Source organism: Pelecanus crispus, chromosome 6 (genome assembly GCF_030463565.1).
Source record: "Pelecanus crispus isolate bPelCri1 chromosome 6, bPelCri1.pri, whole genome shotgun sequence".
Classification (NCBI taxonomy): Eukaryota; Metazoa; Chordata; class Aves; order Pelecaniformes; family Pelecanidae; genus Pelecanus; species Pelecanus crispus.
Window position 1 is genome coordinate 60,173,955 of NC_134648.1, and position 17,316 is coordinate 60,191,270.

General features: G+C 36.1%; 1 protein-coding gene across 6 annotated transcripts in view; it reads left to right on the forward strand.

The window, feature by feature from the left end:
- The window catches only part of EML1 (EMAP like 1), a 136,246-nt gene that overhangs the window by 97,540 nt on the left and 21,390 nt on the right, over window positions 1-17,316 (forward strand). For 4 of the 6 annotated variants that reach the window (XM_075711789.1, XM_075711785.1, XM_075711787.1 and 1 more), the window contains 6 exons: window positions 1,885-1,913; window positions 6,600-6,729; window positions 10,886-11,035; window positions 13,054-13,123; window positions 15,030-15,140; window positions 16,994-17,089. In XM_075711789.1, coding sequence (XP_075567904.1) covers window positions 1,885-1,913; window positions 6,600-6,729; window positions 10,886-11,035; window positions 13,054-13,123; window positions 15,030-15,140; window positions 16,994-17,089 — 586 coding nt within the window. Of the gene's footprint in view, window positions 1-1,884; window positions 1,914-3,389; window positions 3,417-6,599; window positions 6,730-10,885; window positions 11,036-13,053; window positions 13,124-15,029; window positions 15,141-16,993; window positions 17,090-17,316 lie in introns of all 6 variants that reach the window. The other 2 variants (XM_075711784.1, XM_075711783.1) reach the window with 1 other exon arrangement.

Genomic DNA, 17,316 nt, shown 5'->3' on the forward strand with positions numbered 1-17,316 from the left:
GTAGGCTGTTATGCAAAACCATAATGCTATAGAAAGCTATTTTAAGAAGTTTTAAGCGTAAGGAGTGAGGAGATGACCATAATCTCCCATGCTACTATGGGGTGGCTATAAGCCAGGGATAAGCCTTCCTAAGGGTTAGATACATAGGAAGTGACTGAAGTTCGTGAAAAAGAAAAATGGTAGTCAGAGCTCTAAGCTCTGTGTGTGGTTAAGGTTTGTATAATTAGAAAGTACACATGATTTGCTTTATTACTGTCATGAATCAGCCTTTCCCATTAGCTTGATTAGCTTGAATAAGTCAGCATGGTCTGTTCAGAACTAGGGACTCTTGTCTCTAATATGGCAGCACTTCTGACTAGTACTCCATCCCATAAAGTTTCTATTTTCTAAAAATACCTTAATTCATAAAAGAAAATGTTAATCTTAGTGTTAACAATGGCAACACATCATGCTATTTATATAGATGAGACTGGCTGTGTATACCGCTTGAAGCATGTATTTTGATGCATGATTAATACCAAGGCTGATATTATGAAAAGTTGCTAAATCAATAGGTAGGATCAGTAGAATTCTTTTTGTTTTGTTTTTGTCATTAAGTAATTGTATTTTTCTTAATATAACTGTCAAATCAAGGCAAAAGGAAAAATACTGCAAAATTATTTGCTACAACTTCTGTTGTAGAGAGAGAATCTTTTATGCTTAGAAAAAATTGTGTGCAAGAATCAATGCAGTATCACTTCTTTTTTTGGTTTTTCTTTATCTGCCCACTGCAGTCTAGGAACAGATGTGGAGATGGCATCACAGCTCTAGGGATACTTCACGCTTCAGCATTTCTCCATCAAAATGATAGGATCCTTTTGGGATCACCCTAAGAAACATACAACAGTAATCTGACATTTTAGAAGTTTTACTGGATAGAAAGAAAATGGAACTGGGAGGAAAAATAACTGCATAATATAGCTTTGTGTCCCTCTCATGCTGCATCAGAAACAACACTCTCCAGCCTAATTATACAGGGGCAAAGGACAAAGAAAACAAATGACTGGCATTTCTTGAAAAAGATTGCTTCTTTCTGGCCAGGGTAGTATTATCCAGAGAGTTCCTTAGCTTTTCTGCCTCTTCCTTCTCCACATGCTTCATGTGTCTTCCCCTGAAGTTTTGCCAAATATTTTCTCAAGACAAAAAGGCACACCAATTTCAGGTTGTCTTCCAGGCAGCAGTGCAGTGAGATGGATACGTGCTTTCTGGGTTTTACCAAGTACTGTCTCACCAAGAAACAATTGGACAGTTCCATGTTTTCTGTAAACTCTTTAGAAAAGCAGGATTCAAATTTTACTTTGCTCCTTAAATCCAGAGAGAGCAAAGCCATGAAGTAAGCGAACACCCACACATGCACTGGTACAGTAGACCCCCGCTCCACATATGAGAGAGATTTTGTAGTTAAGGATATATTCCTAGCTTTTTGTTATGGTTGTAAACTGCTTTGGATTAAGAAATCTCACTGACTGGAAACCAAAACTGATGCAGCTACTCGTGACCAGTTTCTGTGTCCTCCTATAACTGGACTAACTCTGCAAGGGAAGAGAATCTGACAGTTGGTAGAGGAAAATCTATAGTTTTGAGAATGTAAGGAGAATTGAATGTAAAAGTTTCAACACCTGCCATCAAGGAACCACAATGTATGCTGGTTTTAATTGTGTCTGCCTGGGGATTTACTTTGTAAATAATTGAATTGAAAAAGTATTTTTATTTAAATGTACACACACAAAACCATATTATATCTTTTATATTATATTTTTAGTTTTATATTCTATTGATAGCTTTATATGTGCGGACTGTATGTGTGTGCTTTTTAAAATAGAAATTTCTTCATTATTTTCACAGCAAACCCAAGGAACCAATGTTCAGTGCAGGTAGGAACTTTTAAAATTTTTTAAGCAGATAATAACTGTGATAACATAATAGAATTTTGTTTCTTTTTTCTTTTTTTTTTTTCCTGTGGATGCCTAGGAACTGGTACTGGGGACCTAAACATGATATTTACAGGCTACTGATGACATTTTTTAAAAAGTTGATCAGTTTGCTCTCGTTTTCTTTGGCCCAGTAGGTTTATTTTACAGTTAGGATTCTTTGTAAGAAGACAAAGATGAAAAAGGCTGTGTCTTCTTACCCTAAATATGTCTTCCCTTTCAAAGCAGCATTAAGGTTTTGTTAATTAAAGCATATGCCAAGTTCCAGCTATGATGCGGTCATGTTAATTTAGTCATAAAAGGGAGCCCTCAACTACTGTTAAAGAATGCCACATCTGTCCCAATGCCTTGTAATAAATTTGTCAAATTACAAATAAAAAAAGGTGTTTTGTTACTACAGTTTTGGAAGTCTATCTTTAATTTGAAAATCACTTTAATTTTTTCCTGCTTATGTACTATCCCTGTAAGAAAGAATTTGAAAGTGAAATAGTTGGTATAAGTGAAAGCAGAATTTGTCCTTGTCATTAGACAGTTACAAACTTTTGAACAATCTCAGTGAAAATACAAAGCAGAATAGTATACATAACAGTTATTTTTGTTCGGAAAAACCAAGGACAACTAAAATAAAAGCTTTCTTTGAACAAAATAAGGAAGGGAAAAAACCTGTTGTTTTATCAGAGGTATCATATTCTTTTTATGTATAGTTCTGTAACAGTAATCATACATTAAGCTGAAAAAGTAGAAAATCTTTTGTCTACTGAGCTGATCGATCAGCATCCAACAAAGCTCTGAAGCCGTACTTCAGGGTTTAGTGTAATTGATTTTGAACTCAATAATTTATAAAGTTAAGTAAGCACTTAACTATTTTGTGGCAATACAATCACAGTTTATGTCTCTTTCATGAAAACTGTTGGTTTAGAAAAAAAAAACTTCTGATTTGCACGGAATATACTTTTCTTGTGTAACATTTCTCCTTCCCTTGCACCACGTAAGCAAAAGTATTTGGAATAATTTTTCTTCTGATGCTTTCCCAATAGATAAAGATCAGTAATTACACAGATGTGACACTACTTTTACCGTTCTCACCTGGACAAAATTCCTACTGAAATTAGTGATTTTTTTTTTTCTGAGAAAGTTATGCTTGGTATTTTACTTACTTTAAGCACAGAGTTGCATAATGGAGCTTAAGCTAGTATTTTAATGATAGAAGAACTGAACAGAGCTCCTAGTTGCAGGAAGAGGGTTTTGACTGTAATTACCCAACGTATGGTATGGAGTATGGCTCAGTGTTTTGTCAAGCACCAGGTTAGCCTCCAGCAGAATATGACTGGACAGCCAGTAGAGCAGGTATTTAGTGAGTTTATTGTATTCAAACACATCTTTATCTAGCCCTTCTGTCTCTGTCTCTGTAATCACAAGGGAAGCGCCGTGTGACACACTGCAAAGGTAGGCTTCACTTCCAAAACCTCATAGCTCTCGAAGCAAAATGGTACTGGTGGGAAAAAAGCTCAATGTATAAATACCTATTCTCTAACTTGTGCGCATTTTGCAATGTTAAAACTTTCTTAGTTCTTTTGAATGAAACAAAAATATTATACCATCTATTATACAGTCTACTGAATTATAACCCTCAGGTGCACTTGAATAATAATAATGGGTTATAATTTAGACTCCTGTGGAATTTTCCAGAAGAATTTGAATTAGAGAAAATATGTTGAGAGAGCTATATGGCAACACGTGGATGTTCACTGTGTTTGAAATGGTGTTCTGCACTTTTGCTGAAAGTCATATAGAATTTGCCCCTTTGTTGGCTGTTTTGCTGTTAGCCTAACATGATTATAGAAGCCTTGGTTTTTCCCTTGCTTTTTCTTACTGAGTAGACTGTAGATTTTTCTGAATATTGAATAAACAGACCTAGGCCTCCAACTAATTTCTCAGTGCTTTTTGCTCAATGTTATAAAGCAGAGTTACATTTGGTAAACATACCATATTGTTTTCTAAAGCTTTAGCTAAACTGTAGTGTAAATATGCACATTTTTGATGCATGTTTATGTCTGTGATACAAACACAGATTCATCTTGCTTTTTAGAGATAGCTAAATCCTAACAGTTTTTCCACTAATCAGCGTCTTTCAGCTTTGCAACAAATCTAAAATTTCACAAAGCAAAGAACGTTTGTTCTCAAGGCAAGGTCTTTTAGAGAGCCTCTACCTCTGTGTATTCTTTGTACAATTTTATGCCTGCAATCTGTAGTGGTCTCCTTTGTAGATCCTACTGGCATTCATCTGCCTTCTACAGTTATTTGCAATAACAATTTCAAATTTACAAAATTGCAGATGTAAAAGATACATTTGCCTAAAAGTTTCACCATTGGTCTGTCTTCGTAGTTTGATGATTGTCTGTCTTTACATCTAAGTCTTCACTTTTAGAACTCTGCTGTCTTAAAAACTTAGTTATGAAAAATACAAGGAAAGGGATGTAGATTGGTTATGTAGATAATATGTTTGGATTACTAACACAAATCAGTACAGATGGAATTAATATCACCAAAAGTTAGAAATAAATACACAGTATGGATTTCTGTGCCTGACCTAGTCATCTTCAGTTCCTCTTTACAGTTGAGAGAGAGAGAGGCATTGTGAAGGCATAATTTGTATACTTGGTATAATATACTCGTGTAATTTACTATACTTGCTTTTGGACATCTGCCTTAACATGTGATTAATTTGTCCAAAAGTACCTGTTTTTCCCTGTTTACTCTAAAAAGGAGTTTTGAGTGACTAAATACTTCCAAATACTTCCACTGTAAATGGCTAAATGCAAGTTTTATGAGTCCCATAAGTTTCAGGTGAGAAAAGCAGTTCGATGAACTAAACTTTCATTCATCCCCAGCCTTTGATAAGCTCAGTCAGGAGTTGTCACTGCTGAAAATCTATTGACTCCCAGTGCACCAGTATCAGTAGTATTGGCATGTGTTTCAAGCTCATTAAATAGATGCTGCATGCGCATACAAATAATGCTGTAGTGCTTTGCTATTTAATGCTCTACCCTCTACAGTTTACTTTCCAATACAGATCTACTGGAGTAGATTTTTAAAAACAATTCCAGTACTCTGGCTTTTTAACAGGCATCTTAAATTCCAACCATCTGTCACCATTAGTTCACCATTATTATTGCTTCTTTTAGCATTCAGTTTTCTGTTGTTTTCATTATATGTATGGATTCTGTAAAAGAAAGAATTTGAGAGCGCCCTAGCTGTAACTTTACTGTGACAGATCAGGTAGATCTCTTTCCCAAATGAATTAGTCTAAAGGCAAAATACACATATATTTAGGTAATACAGCATAGCTATGATGTTTATTTGTTCAACCGATAATTTTTATTCATTTAGTCAGGATTTGTAGCATATGCATATTTCCAATTAAAATAAAGCCTTAGTTTTCAAACTAAAAAAAAAAAAAATGTATAGTTGTAATGATACTTAACAATTCATAGCATAATTTTAACAGTCCTAAATTGTATCATTTTTTTCATTTACATGATTTTGTTACTTCTGCCCTTCCATTTCCTCTGCGCCCACGATTATTCTGTCTAGTAACTCTACAGATGTCACTGACTCCAAAACTGCTTGATTCGCATGAGAACAAGGCTGAACCCCTTGATCTGCCGATGGAGCAGCAAGAGCCAGCACGTTCTGAATCTGGACAAACTTCACCAGAAGTTCACAGGACACCCACTTTGGCCTTGCCAGTTCCCAAAAGTCCTAGTCAGACCTTCATGGCATTTCCCAGATCTCCTAGTTTTATAAGCCCCATGAAGTCCCCAAGTCAGTACTTCCAGATCTGTTATTAATCCCTGCTTCTCTCCCCCAAAAAATATTTCTTACCAGTTCAACACATTACTTCTAGTATTTTCTTCTAGAAATGTTTACTTCTGTCAGCCAATTCAGTTTTTGTAGCTTCGCTCCTGTATGTCATTTTCCTTTCTTCTGATGTGCTGTCAATGTTGTCATTCCTTTTTCAATGTTTAGTAATTCTTAAAGCACATATCTTTTCTGCATGTACATCAGCATGATTCCTTTTACTAATTGTTTGTGTTCCTTATTTCGAATGTATCTCTAACACTGTACCAAGTGTAAAGCATATCTTTACACTGAGATGCAAAGAATGCGACTGAGTGTTGGAAAATACTTTAGATAATGATGCTCCACTGTAAATACTGATTAAAAAATAAAATTAATTTTAAGTGGCATTTCTGCGTTAATTGTAGTCTTTGATGTTTTCCCCCTCATTTTTGATATTTAAAAAAATGTAATATTGTAACTTTATTTTTCACAAAAAAAAGTTTTTATTTCAGTCCTTCCAGTTTTGTAGTTCTTCATGACATTGTTTAGTTCTAATTCTGCTGCTCAAAATATTTAGAGAAAAAAGGGACTTTATATGTTTAAAAAAAATCTGCTTAGTGATTATGATTTAGGAAAAAAAAACCCTGCTTAATTTCTAAGTTTGAGATTGCATGTCATTCTGTAATTGTAACACACCAAACTTAAGTGGGAAGGGATAGAGGAGCACTGGAGTTCTCCACTGATGTTTTTTTTTGTGTAACACTAAACATTTCTGACCTTTTGTAGAGGAAGGATACGTAAAAATGTTTCTTCGTGGACGTCCTGTTACCATGTACATGCCCAAAGAGCAAGTGGAATCTTACAATTTGGAAGCAAAAGTAGAACTACCAGCCAAGAGGCTTAAACTGGAATGGGTGTATCCTTTCTGTGCTAGAGGACTCCTGGAAATCAATCGTTTCTTAATGATTTGTTTTAAATAATTTTTCAAGCTAAAGTATAGCAAAATTAAGATCTTTATTAACAGGGTTTGTTTCATTAATGAAGTGACATTCCATCCAAATAGGTGTTAATTTCTTGCGGCTGCTGTTCTGCACCTTGTGAAGTATAGGGTGGCGGCTTAAGAAAGATTTTGTTTAAATGTTGCTTGAAGGTTAACTCTGAAGCGTGCTAATTAGCTGAAGATTAAACTAGGCATATTGTAAGAATGTAGTGAGCTGTGATTATTAATTATAGTATGCATAAAACAACCTCAGGTCTTTTTGCTGATTCTCAGCAGTAATTTATCATTTTAAACTGTTTTTATAAAATGTGCACCATTGTCCTTTAGAGGATGCTATAATCAACTTCAGTACTCAAATAAGCCCTGAATTGAATAGCACTTTGCAACTGATAGGTGCTTAGCAATAAAATTCATAAGATATTGTATATAAAATACTTGAATTTAGATTTTAAACTGCATTTAAGCACCGTAAATGCCAAACAACCAAAATTTTCCACTGACTTCTGTGAGTGGATATAATTACAGAATTCCAACTTCAAAGAAATCAGTGTTTCATTATATACAGAAGTTTTCACATTTCACTTTTAAATATAATGAGAAAATATATTCTTTATTGAAAAAAGAAATGACATTTCTTTTTTGTAAAATCTTAGTATATGTAATAGATGATTCAAGATAAAATATAAACACAAGATCTGAGTCTATTTGTAATATCCGCTATGTTTAGAGAAACGAAGTCTTCATAAGGTTTTCTATTTTAAGAAAAAGAGGGTTTTTTGGTCCCAAACAGTGCAAATAGGAAGTTGCTTTGTCTTCATAAAAAAGAAGACAGGCTGCAAATAGTCTTTTTCGAAGTTGTATAAATAGAACTGCATGTGGTTTCAGAATGCACACAGAGGGTTTCCAAAAGTCCCATTGTATTCACAAGAGATTAATGACAGATTTAGTAACGATTCTTATTATTCCTATTGCAGCTGAGCCTGTAGGTTCTACCCCACTCTGCTGGAACTGCATAGATAATGCATACAGAAATAACTGAAGATGAGTTAAAAACCAAAAAATCCACAAAATTAATAAAATGGCTGAGATTAGTGATAAATACTGCTTGCAGCATTTTACTGTCTAATTATTGTACAGGCTGTCACCATATACCGCAACAGAGCTGAATGATGTCTTTTTACACTTGTGCCCCTTGCTTAAGGGGCCTCAGGATGATATGGGACAGTGTTAGGATGCTTGCTGAAACAACAAAGAAACCCAACCACAGAACAAAACATTGTCATTAGCAGTATGTAGATGGAAGCTCCAGTTAATATTTCAGACTGTTATAAGAAATTACAATTAGAGTATGTCATGATTTCAGTCTCATTAGTTTCTCACTTAAGCTTACTTAAATGACTGAATATTTGCCAGATGGAGTATTATTTTTAGTTTGAATATTCATATGTCCTTCCAGGTGTGTGTCTGTATACCCACCAGAATCCTATATATAAAGGTTGTCTATGAATAGAAAAGGTATCAATTAATAAAATGATCTAACTAACCCTAAATAGTTACAGAGCAGGATGCATATTTTCCAAAAATACTGTGCTAACTTTTTCAGATTTTTATTTCTTTGCAGTTAAACCCAATCATGATATCCATACTTAAAAGTTACACCAATGACTAGGTACATAAAAGACTTCTTTTTTTTTAAAAAAAAAAAAAGAAAAAGAAGAGAGGGAGGGAGAAGATAATGTCCAATTTACAGACTATAATGATGAGAAGAAAAGCTGGGAGCAGGAGCGTAACATAATTTAAGGAGAAAGACGAAGACAGCAGAAAACCAACTCATAGTGCAGGCATTCATTCCAGTTAAATTGGAGAAGCTGAGCTGTTTGCTTGGAGGGTAACAGAACTGGGGTAGGAGAAAATGTCTTTGTAGTGGACAAATCAGCCTGGCTGTGGGATTACAGCCAGAAATGCTTTATAATGTAAGAATGGGGATAGGGAAACAAGATGCTGGAGATGAGACGGACAAATGGAAAGGGCAAAGCAGACTATGATGAGAAACAGAAGGAAGCAAATCTAATGTGTGTGGATTTCAGGGCATACCTGAACCCTAAAGGGATTTTACAATCATGTTAGCAGGTATCTGGGTAAGCTGAAAAAGGTTCAGACTGCATTAGATATATTCAGACATGAAGAAACAAAAAGGCTGAGTGATGAAGTGTGAGGGAGGGCTGGAGCAGAGGTGGTAAAATCCAAGCAAGAAATCAGCACTGGGGACATCAGGGCGAGGAGCTGTGGTCTGCACAGATCCTTTTGAGACTGGCTCACTTGGCAAGCAGGAGGTTTGAAACAAAAGCTGCAGGCCAAATGAAAAGAAAAGGTCAAGATAACATTCCCTGAAGTGCCAACTCACCAAATCCGAGTTGAAGCCACCGAATCTGAGTGTGGGAAATAGTGAGGAGAAGGAGAGATCAACCCCAGGAGTTTACATCTGAGAAAAAAGGCCGATAGAAAGAAACTGAGTGTTTGACAACAGCAGTCATGTGAAGGGTTGAATGCAGCATTGTTCCCCACAGGAAGAATTGTAAAGAAAGGGGTTTTTCCCTAAAGAATGTAATCTTTCCCATTTAATAGCTATTTTTATGCGCAGAGATTTGTTCTGTATGAATGTCCGTATAAAGTTTTTACTTTTTTTTTTAAAGTTCAATCCCTTACGCTAACTGCAACTGCTAGTTCATTATAAGCTTGATTATATATTGTTGAACTAGGGAAATTTTATGTTGGCTTCAGTTGGTAATGGTATCTGGCCTTACAGAAGAAAAGAAATTTAAACAAATAAAGCATTGTCCTGCAATCTATAGTAGTAACTCTAACCTTCACAGACACATTCAAAAATGATAGTAAATGCTTTGTAATTTGAAGATATTGATCATTTACATGTCTTCAAGTCTAAATATCTCAAGCTGGAAGGAACTTGTGCTGAACTATTTCAGTCTGGGAGTCCAAAAGATGTATTTTTCAATGCACATTTTGATGGTTGGGTATGCAGCACTACTTCTATTGCATTTATTGGAAAAAATTAGCAAGCTGTTATTTAAATTCCTATTTTAGAAGTAAGATAGCTATCGTACTTACTTCTTTGATAATGTTAACGTGAGTATTTTAGTTCGACTGGGTTATCATTGTCCCTAGAGAATAGTGCACAAATATCTTCTAAGTATCATATAGTTGGGGTTTCAGTACCTCTTTATATATTTATTACAGCCAGTTTCTCCATATTGACTGAATGAGAATGCACTTCTGTTTTGCCAGAATTCTGCTAATGCTGTTTCTGTCTGTTGCCATAAAAAAGGAAAGCCAAAATAGTTGTAGTCCCTAATGACTCTTCAGAAGACTAAAACTACATAATTTGGCTGAATTAACATTTGGTCTAAATGAGGCTATTTCTGGATTAATTCCAGTTATTTCATTGGATTAATTTTAGATTAGTGTTGATATGACTGGCATCAGAATCTGGGCCACTGTCTTTTAAATACTACAAAAATAAACTGGAATGGGTGATGTAACCCTTTTACAGTTTCATATCCATCTGGGTGGTAATGCCCAGAATAATGAAATCAATCAACCTGCACACAGGATAATGCAATTAGTCCTAATGTAATGCAGGGAGATGTACTGAATGACTTATTAGCATTTCCATCAAGTCTAAATTTTTATTTTAACTAGTCAACCAGTGTAAATAGTAAATACACTTGAGACAAAATTAATATTGCCTTAGTCTGGCATTTAGCAAATTCCAGAGGATACTAAAGGGACAGTATGTCTACAAATTTGTGTATGCTTTACCATGTATTTTCTGTAGTATGTGTAGGTTTTCAGTAACTCAAAGTCCGTGAAATGCTTTAGCTCTTTTACTGTAGTAACAGAGGGAGTTCTGAAGGCTGTCAAGTGATAAAGCCATGCTCAAGCCAAGAGATGCTGACTTTAGGAAATACAGGGGCAGAAAATCCATTTTGTTTTTCCTTATTTTTAACATTCTTCATTGGTGGATAATGTTATTGCAGCTTGACCAACATGCTAGCTATGGATATAGGGGTCGGGACTGTCGCAGTAATCTCTATCTTCTTCCAACGGGCGAAACTGTGTATTTCATCGCATCTGTAGTTGTGTTATTCAATGTTGAAGAGCAGCTTCAGAGACATTACACTGGTCATAACGATGATGTGAAGTGGTAAGTCACCTAATAACCCTTCTTTTTTCCTTCATAAAACAGTATTTAGGAGGTAATGTTTTGTTCTTTTAATATCATTTTGAAAATTGAAGTGATTTAACCTCTTGTCTTGCATAGGTTGGGTCCTTATGCCTGACAATGAGTTTGCACATATAAAGGTCTGACTGTAGTCATGATAAGAATGTCAAATGTCTGTTATAGCTCTGTCTAGTCAGCATACGAAGGAACTGCTGTCAGAGTGTGATGGCACAGACCTGAGGATATCCAAATGCATCCCTAACAGAGCCTGAGTTTACTTGCGAAACCTGCTTTGAAGTCTGTGCTGCTGTATGTGCCATGCTACCTTGTTTGGATATGTCTGTATGCAATTGCTGTATTGATGTTCTCAAAGTTACTGCTTGTTTCTCTGTCTAAATTGCTAACAATTCCTCCTTGTATTTACTTGAGAACATTTATTTTCCATAATTAATATACTGCTTACATTGAGAATAGAGAAAGGTAGAAATCTGACTTAACTTGTAGATCTACTCATTTTCATTGCTCTGTTTTTAGGATGATATAACATTAACTACTACTTTAGACTATTCTCCTTCCCTTTTTTAAGTAGGATTGAAGTATTCATCTTCGCCTGGGTCCAGGTGCCAGATACAGGTCCTTTAGCCTCAATCTAACCAACGAAAGTTTTAATCTAATCTGCAGTCTTCCTGGTAGTCTTCAGGCGTGTCTACATCATGATAGATATCCTGTAAACTAGTCTTGAGCAGCCTGGTTTGTCTGCTACCATGCAGGCACGCCAGTTTGGGCCTCAAAGTGATTTAACTGTGTTCAAGCTTAGAGGATACTAGGTATCAGGAAATATCAGTATCATTAAATTGAAATCTAAATAAACATATGGTTTATCTTGATGGTATCTGTCTGCTTGCTGAGTGTGGCTGAAACAGAGCACCTGGATTATCCGATGGGCCCTAATGTATGAAATGAGTTTGACATCCCATCTTTAGATTAAGCATTATGGAACACCTGTTGTCCCTGAAAGCCAAAGACCTGATAACCAAATCTGGTTGCATTGTGAACATGTTTCATAAAATTAAATTATTTGTATAATCTAGTTGTTTTACAAGGAGATTTTTAAGTTGGACCTGTTCCATCTCCTTTCTTTCTTTCAAATTTTCTGACTCTTTAGATGTTTCAAAGCTTTCAGGTTTATTGGGAAGAGGATACCTTTCTGCATTATAAAGCTGAATGGATTATTGTCACAGTTCATTTTGCAGGGCACTTGGCCTCTAGAACTGTATGCAAAGCAGCTGCAGTGAAAAAAGAACTAAGAGATGATTTAGGGAAAAAAATAGACCGTACTCTAGGCTTTAACACAAATTTTAAGTTGCCTGTTCTTAGAGACACTAGTTAACATTGATCACAATTTTTAAAATCTGAGTTTTAATTTTAGAATCAAAATTCCTAATTTCTGTATCCTTTTCATACTTACTAAAGGACTTTTTTTACCTTTTGAAAGTATTAGAGAGAAGTTGATATCTCCCTTTAAAAGTCACTGAATATCTGGTCACTACAGTCTGAAGAGCAATGTTTGAGTGGATACATCTGTTTGCTCTGGAGGCTTGTCACTAGACAGCGTTGACTGTACCGGCCAGATCTCTACAACCTCTCATTAGAGATAACTGAAGTTAGATAACTACCTCAAATTGTAAGCTCCTTATACACTGCAATCATTTAAATCTAGGTGAGATGAATCCCAACACGAGTGAGACTGGGGCTTGTTTGATACATGCTTTGACGTATTACAACTTAAGCAAATTACTGCCTTGTTCATAAGGGAAGAAGAGTTTTTTAAATAAAAGAGCATGAAAATTGTTTTGTCAGTTCTGTTTTTTATATTTTTAAAATGTTTACATGTATGCTATGTGCTTTATATGACTAATTTATTACAAGCTCATGTCAAAGTTTGATGAAATAGATAATAAATGGCTTTAAGTTTGGCCTCTCTTTCTTTTGTTTTTTAGCCTGGCTGTCCATCCTGATAAGATCACTATAGCAACAGGTCAAGTTGCAGGGACATCCAAAGATGGAAAAGTGAGTGACCCCTTTGCTGACATAGTCACTTATATTTCATAAGAATATGTTATTAAGAAGATACATGAGATATTCTTTTCATGTTGCAGTTAAATTGGCCTTACATTTTAGGACTGAATGCAAGCAAAACTTAATTTGAGAATACCTGTTGCACACTATCAAAGTTACCCAGTTCCATTATCGAGATGGTCAGTGGTTTCTGGTTCCATTACTTACACAGACTGAAGGTAAATTTGGAGCTGGTGTCCAAAAGAGACATGGAAGGATGAGGCTACAAAGGAGACCTGAGAGGGCAGAGGGGTGTGGGGAAAAGAAGGAGAAGCAGTGGAGATTAAATTGTATGCTATACAACTTCATTTCTGACCACAGCTACCAGAACCAAAGTACAAATAAGAATGGTTTTGGGTTGTTTGGTGAAAAAAAACCCAAACCCAACTTACTCTTGCCGTCATCTAGGCAAGAGTATTTTTCTCTCTATTATTACCTATATTATCATAAAACTTAGCTGTAGGCTAGGAATTTATTTGAACAGAGCAAGATGAACATTGCTCCAAAGAGTTAAGACAAGTGCGAAAGTATGGGTACAAGCAGAGGCAGGAAAAGCATGAGGAGAAAGTTACTCAGCAGAGTATGCAGCTGATGTCACAGCCAGACTATTGCAAAGTTTTTGGTAGATGTCAAAGAAGAATTTTAGGATAAAAATGGATCATCACTATGCTAACTACTTCAAGTAAATGAGGAAAACAAAGTCCCAGTTATGCAATATAAGGTTTATGTAAAGATAACATAGTTGAGTAACAAACTATTAATTTTTATTGTGTGTTGGTGAAATCTCTGGTATTTATTTTTTAACTTCATAAATACAACTCCTTACCATTGTATTTGTGAAATAAAATCTAAAGGTTTGATGACTATGCTTGAGCGGAATGTGGTATATAGGTAAACTTATATAAAAGCTATTTATATAACTGAGATACTGAGGTGGCCTTGATTTACTTATTTTTAAGGGCAATTTCACTACTTACTGGCAAGAAAGACTGATGGCTGTTGCTTCCCTCCCACACCCCCCCCCCCCCCCCCCCCATATGGTAATGAAACATATTCACTTGATTTTTGAAAGGGCAGGGAAAAAAGGAAGTAAAACATGGTCTTTGTTGTTTCCCTGCCAGGGTTGAAGATACAGTGTTGAACTCCTCACTATTTTTAAAACAAAATTTTATCCGCAAGTGCTTCCTGGGGCTGCCCTCTGGTGGACTGGAGAAGCGTTCCTGTCTCCACGAGGTCCAGCCGGCGTGGGGCTGTCTGTGCGCTGCAGAAGTCAAAGCCAGAGGGGAGGGAGGGGGAACCACCTGCTTTTCATAGGGAATTCACCTTGGGCCATTATGCATACCTTAAATTTTATGTACAAAAAGAAAGTTAGTTCTGATTACAGTTGCACAGTTCTTTTCTACGGCCATTTTTATGACACTGAAATTCATTACATTTTAGAAAATCTTTTTTTTGCATTTGCTGTTTGATGTTGACCAGAAGTATCTCAGTTGCTACAGTTTAAACTGATGATCTTGGACCTACCAGTAAGGTCCCATGTTGCAAGGTCACCACCAATTTTCACTTACTGAAGGATGTCTCAGTGCCCATTAATTAAGTGAACTGAAAAGATCAGTGAGACCTGATGTGCTGTACGCTCTGGGTAGTCAGTCCCAGAAATTGGTTCTAGGCACAGGAATCAGCAAATCGTTTGTAGCATATCTGTGCTTACATGGATGACTCTAGAGAAGTTCTGATAATTTTCATACCTTAAATTGTATTAAAATGTTTTTTGCGTGCGTTCTCTTTTTTTTTTTTCCAGTCCTGAAGGTTTCTTGCCACCAATGTTTCAGCTATTATTTCTGTGTCTATTTTATAGCAATTGCCACCACATGTGCGTGTCTGGGATTCTGTAACTCTGAATACACTGCATGTCATCGGAATGGGGTTTTTTGACCGAGCTGTCACTTGCATTGCTTTTTCTAAATCTGTAAGTAAAGTAAATAAACAGTGATATGAAGAATGTTTGCTGAACAAGACTCTGAAGTCTTTCAAATTTAGCTTCCTTGACCAAAACAAACTTCCAAGCTGTCTTTTCTCTCAGCTTCCTCTTTAGAGGAGGAAGGCTTGCAACGCAGTTGTTTCCAACAGTTTATGTTAGCAATATCTCATCATTTTTAAAAATGAGAGGACTAAATGGTGTATTCCATAGGTAAAATGTACTTCAGTGAAAGTTTCCGCAAACACTTGAAATTCATTGATGACAATATTTTATAGAAAGTAGAAATTGGGGGAATTGGGAGAGCTGATTAAGAATACAAAGGTGAAAGCCAACACAGTTCAAGATCAGCCTTGAAGGATAACTAAAATGGAATAGCAAGCAAATACTCTGTAAATATCTCCTTGAAGGAAGAAATAGGTACTTAATAAAGGAGGATTGCTATTGGCAGATGCCAGGAGAAAGCAAGTGTTTAATATGTTTGCTTTATGCTGTGATTTCACAGCCATAGCTTGGCCTCTTTTGAGCATCACTTCCCATCCTGTAGCAGTACTGCTTATCTCATTTTAGACAGCCCTCTCTTCAGGCTACTCAGTTCTGTCTCTGGCTCGCCTCTTGAGTTGCCTTGACACAGTTATTTTTGTAGCTGTGTCTACGATGTGTATTAGGGGCCTGATTCATCAGGAAAACAACCAAGCAACCACATATATAAACAAAATGAAGCAGTTTGCTTGGGTCTTCTTTTCCCCCCAAAATTGATCTGTTCCCCAAATACACTCACTCTATGATAGCCCAAACTTTTGCGGTGGCTCAGCTCAAGGGGCAGCAACAAGTGGCTGTGCTATGGGTGGCAGAGGAAGGACTGTTTGTGTCAGCATGGCTGCCAAAGGAGTGCCTGTGTAACCACAGGCTCAGTCTGTTCCAGCAAGCTCATCTGCAGTCAAAGCTAACATAGCTGATGCCAGGAGCAACAGGATACAAAAATTATATTTGAATGGGTTGGAAAGCAATTAGACATTATGTGATGGTTTATTCCACTGTAGACGCACAGCTAGGAATGAACACCAGAGACTGGAAAAAATGGTCCAAAAACTACCTTCCAGATAGCTACTGTTTGGAAAAAGATCTGATGATTGTACAGCAGTGACCATCACTAGCGAGACGGACGTTGGTCAGCTCCCCTCAGCTCAGATAGAGTCTCACTTGGAGTTCCTCATCCAGTCTTTGGATTCACACATCAGAAAAATGTCTACCGACTGAAGAAGGTCTAGGAAATATGATGCATGAGGAAAGACTGAAGGAATTAGGATCATTAAGGTTAGAAAGACTGGTAGAAGACATAGGTATAAAAGAGACACCTATCAGGAATAATTTCTTACTATGTTCCCTGATTTTGATCTGTTATTCCTGTATGAAGAGTAAAATTGTTCCTTGTGTCCATAACAGATCTGACAAGAAGTAATTGGTTTAAATTGCAAAGAAAGAAACTCAGTATAATTATCAGGAAAAGCTTTCTTAATAGTATAGATAGTGACATGTAGTTTACCTTGGGAATTTCCATCACTGAATGTTTAAAGAAAGATACCTACCTCATTCCTGACAAAGTCTGTTTGTCTACAGTTTGCAAGAGTTCCTCTTCTAGATCCCTTTTTAGCCCTGTTTTTCAGTGATGCCACTAATTATTGTATTTCATGGAGATCTATGGGAGAACTAAAAATATAGCAGTTAAAGTGTAAATATTTCACTTTCATCTACACAGAAGTATTGAATTATTTTGAATGTGTATTTATGTGTTTCTAATGTTGGTTGGGGGTTGCATTAATATTTTCCATGTTTTGTCTCAGAATGGAGGAAGTAGCCTGTGCTCTGTGGATGACTCAAACGACCACGTGCTTTCTGTGTGGGACTGGCAGAAAGAAGAAAAGCTGGCAGATGTCAAGGTGTTGCAATAAGATATTTTGTACTACTTGCTTGTATGTAGATTTGGATTTCTTGTCATAAAATGTCTTTCTGTATTTAACTTCTTGTGTCTTTTTAACACTTTCACTTTATAAAAGGCAAAGAACACCAAGAAAAGGAATATTTTCTCTCACTGTTGAGATTATCCCAATAGTTTGGGTAGTTTTTTTTTTTTAATTTTGCTATTGTAGTCATTCTAGAATTGATT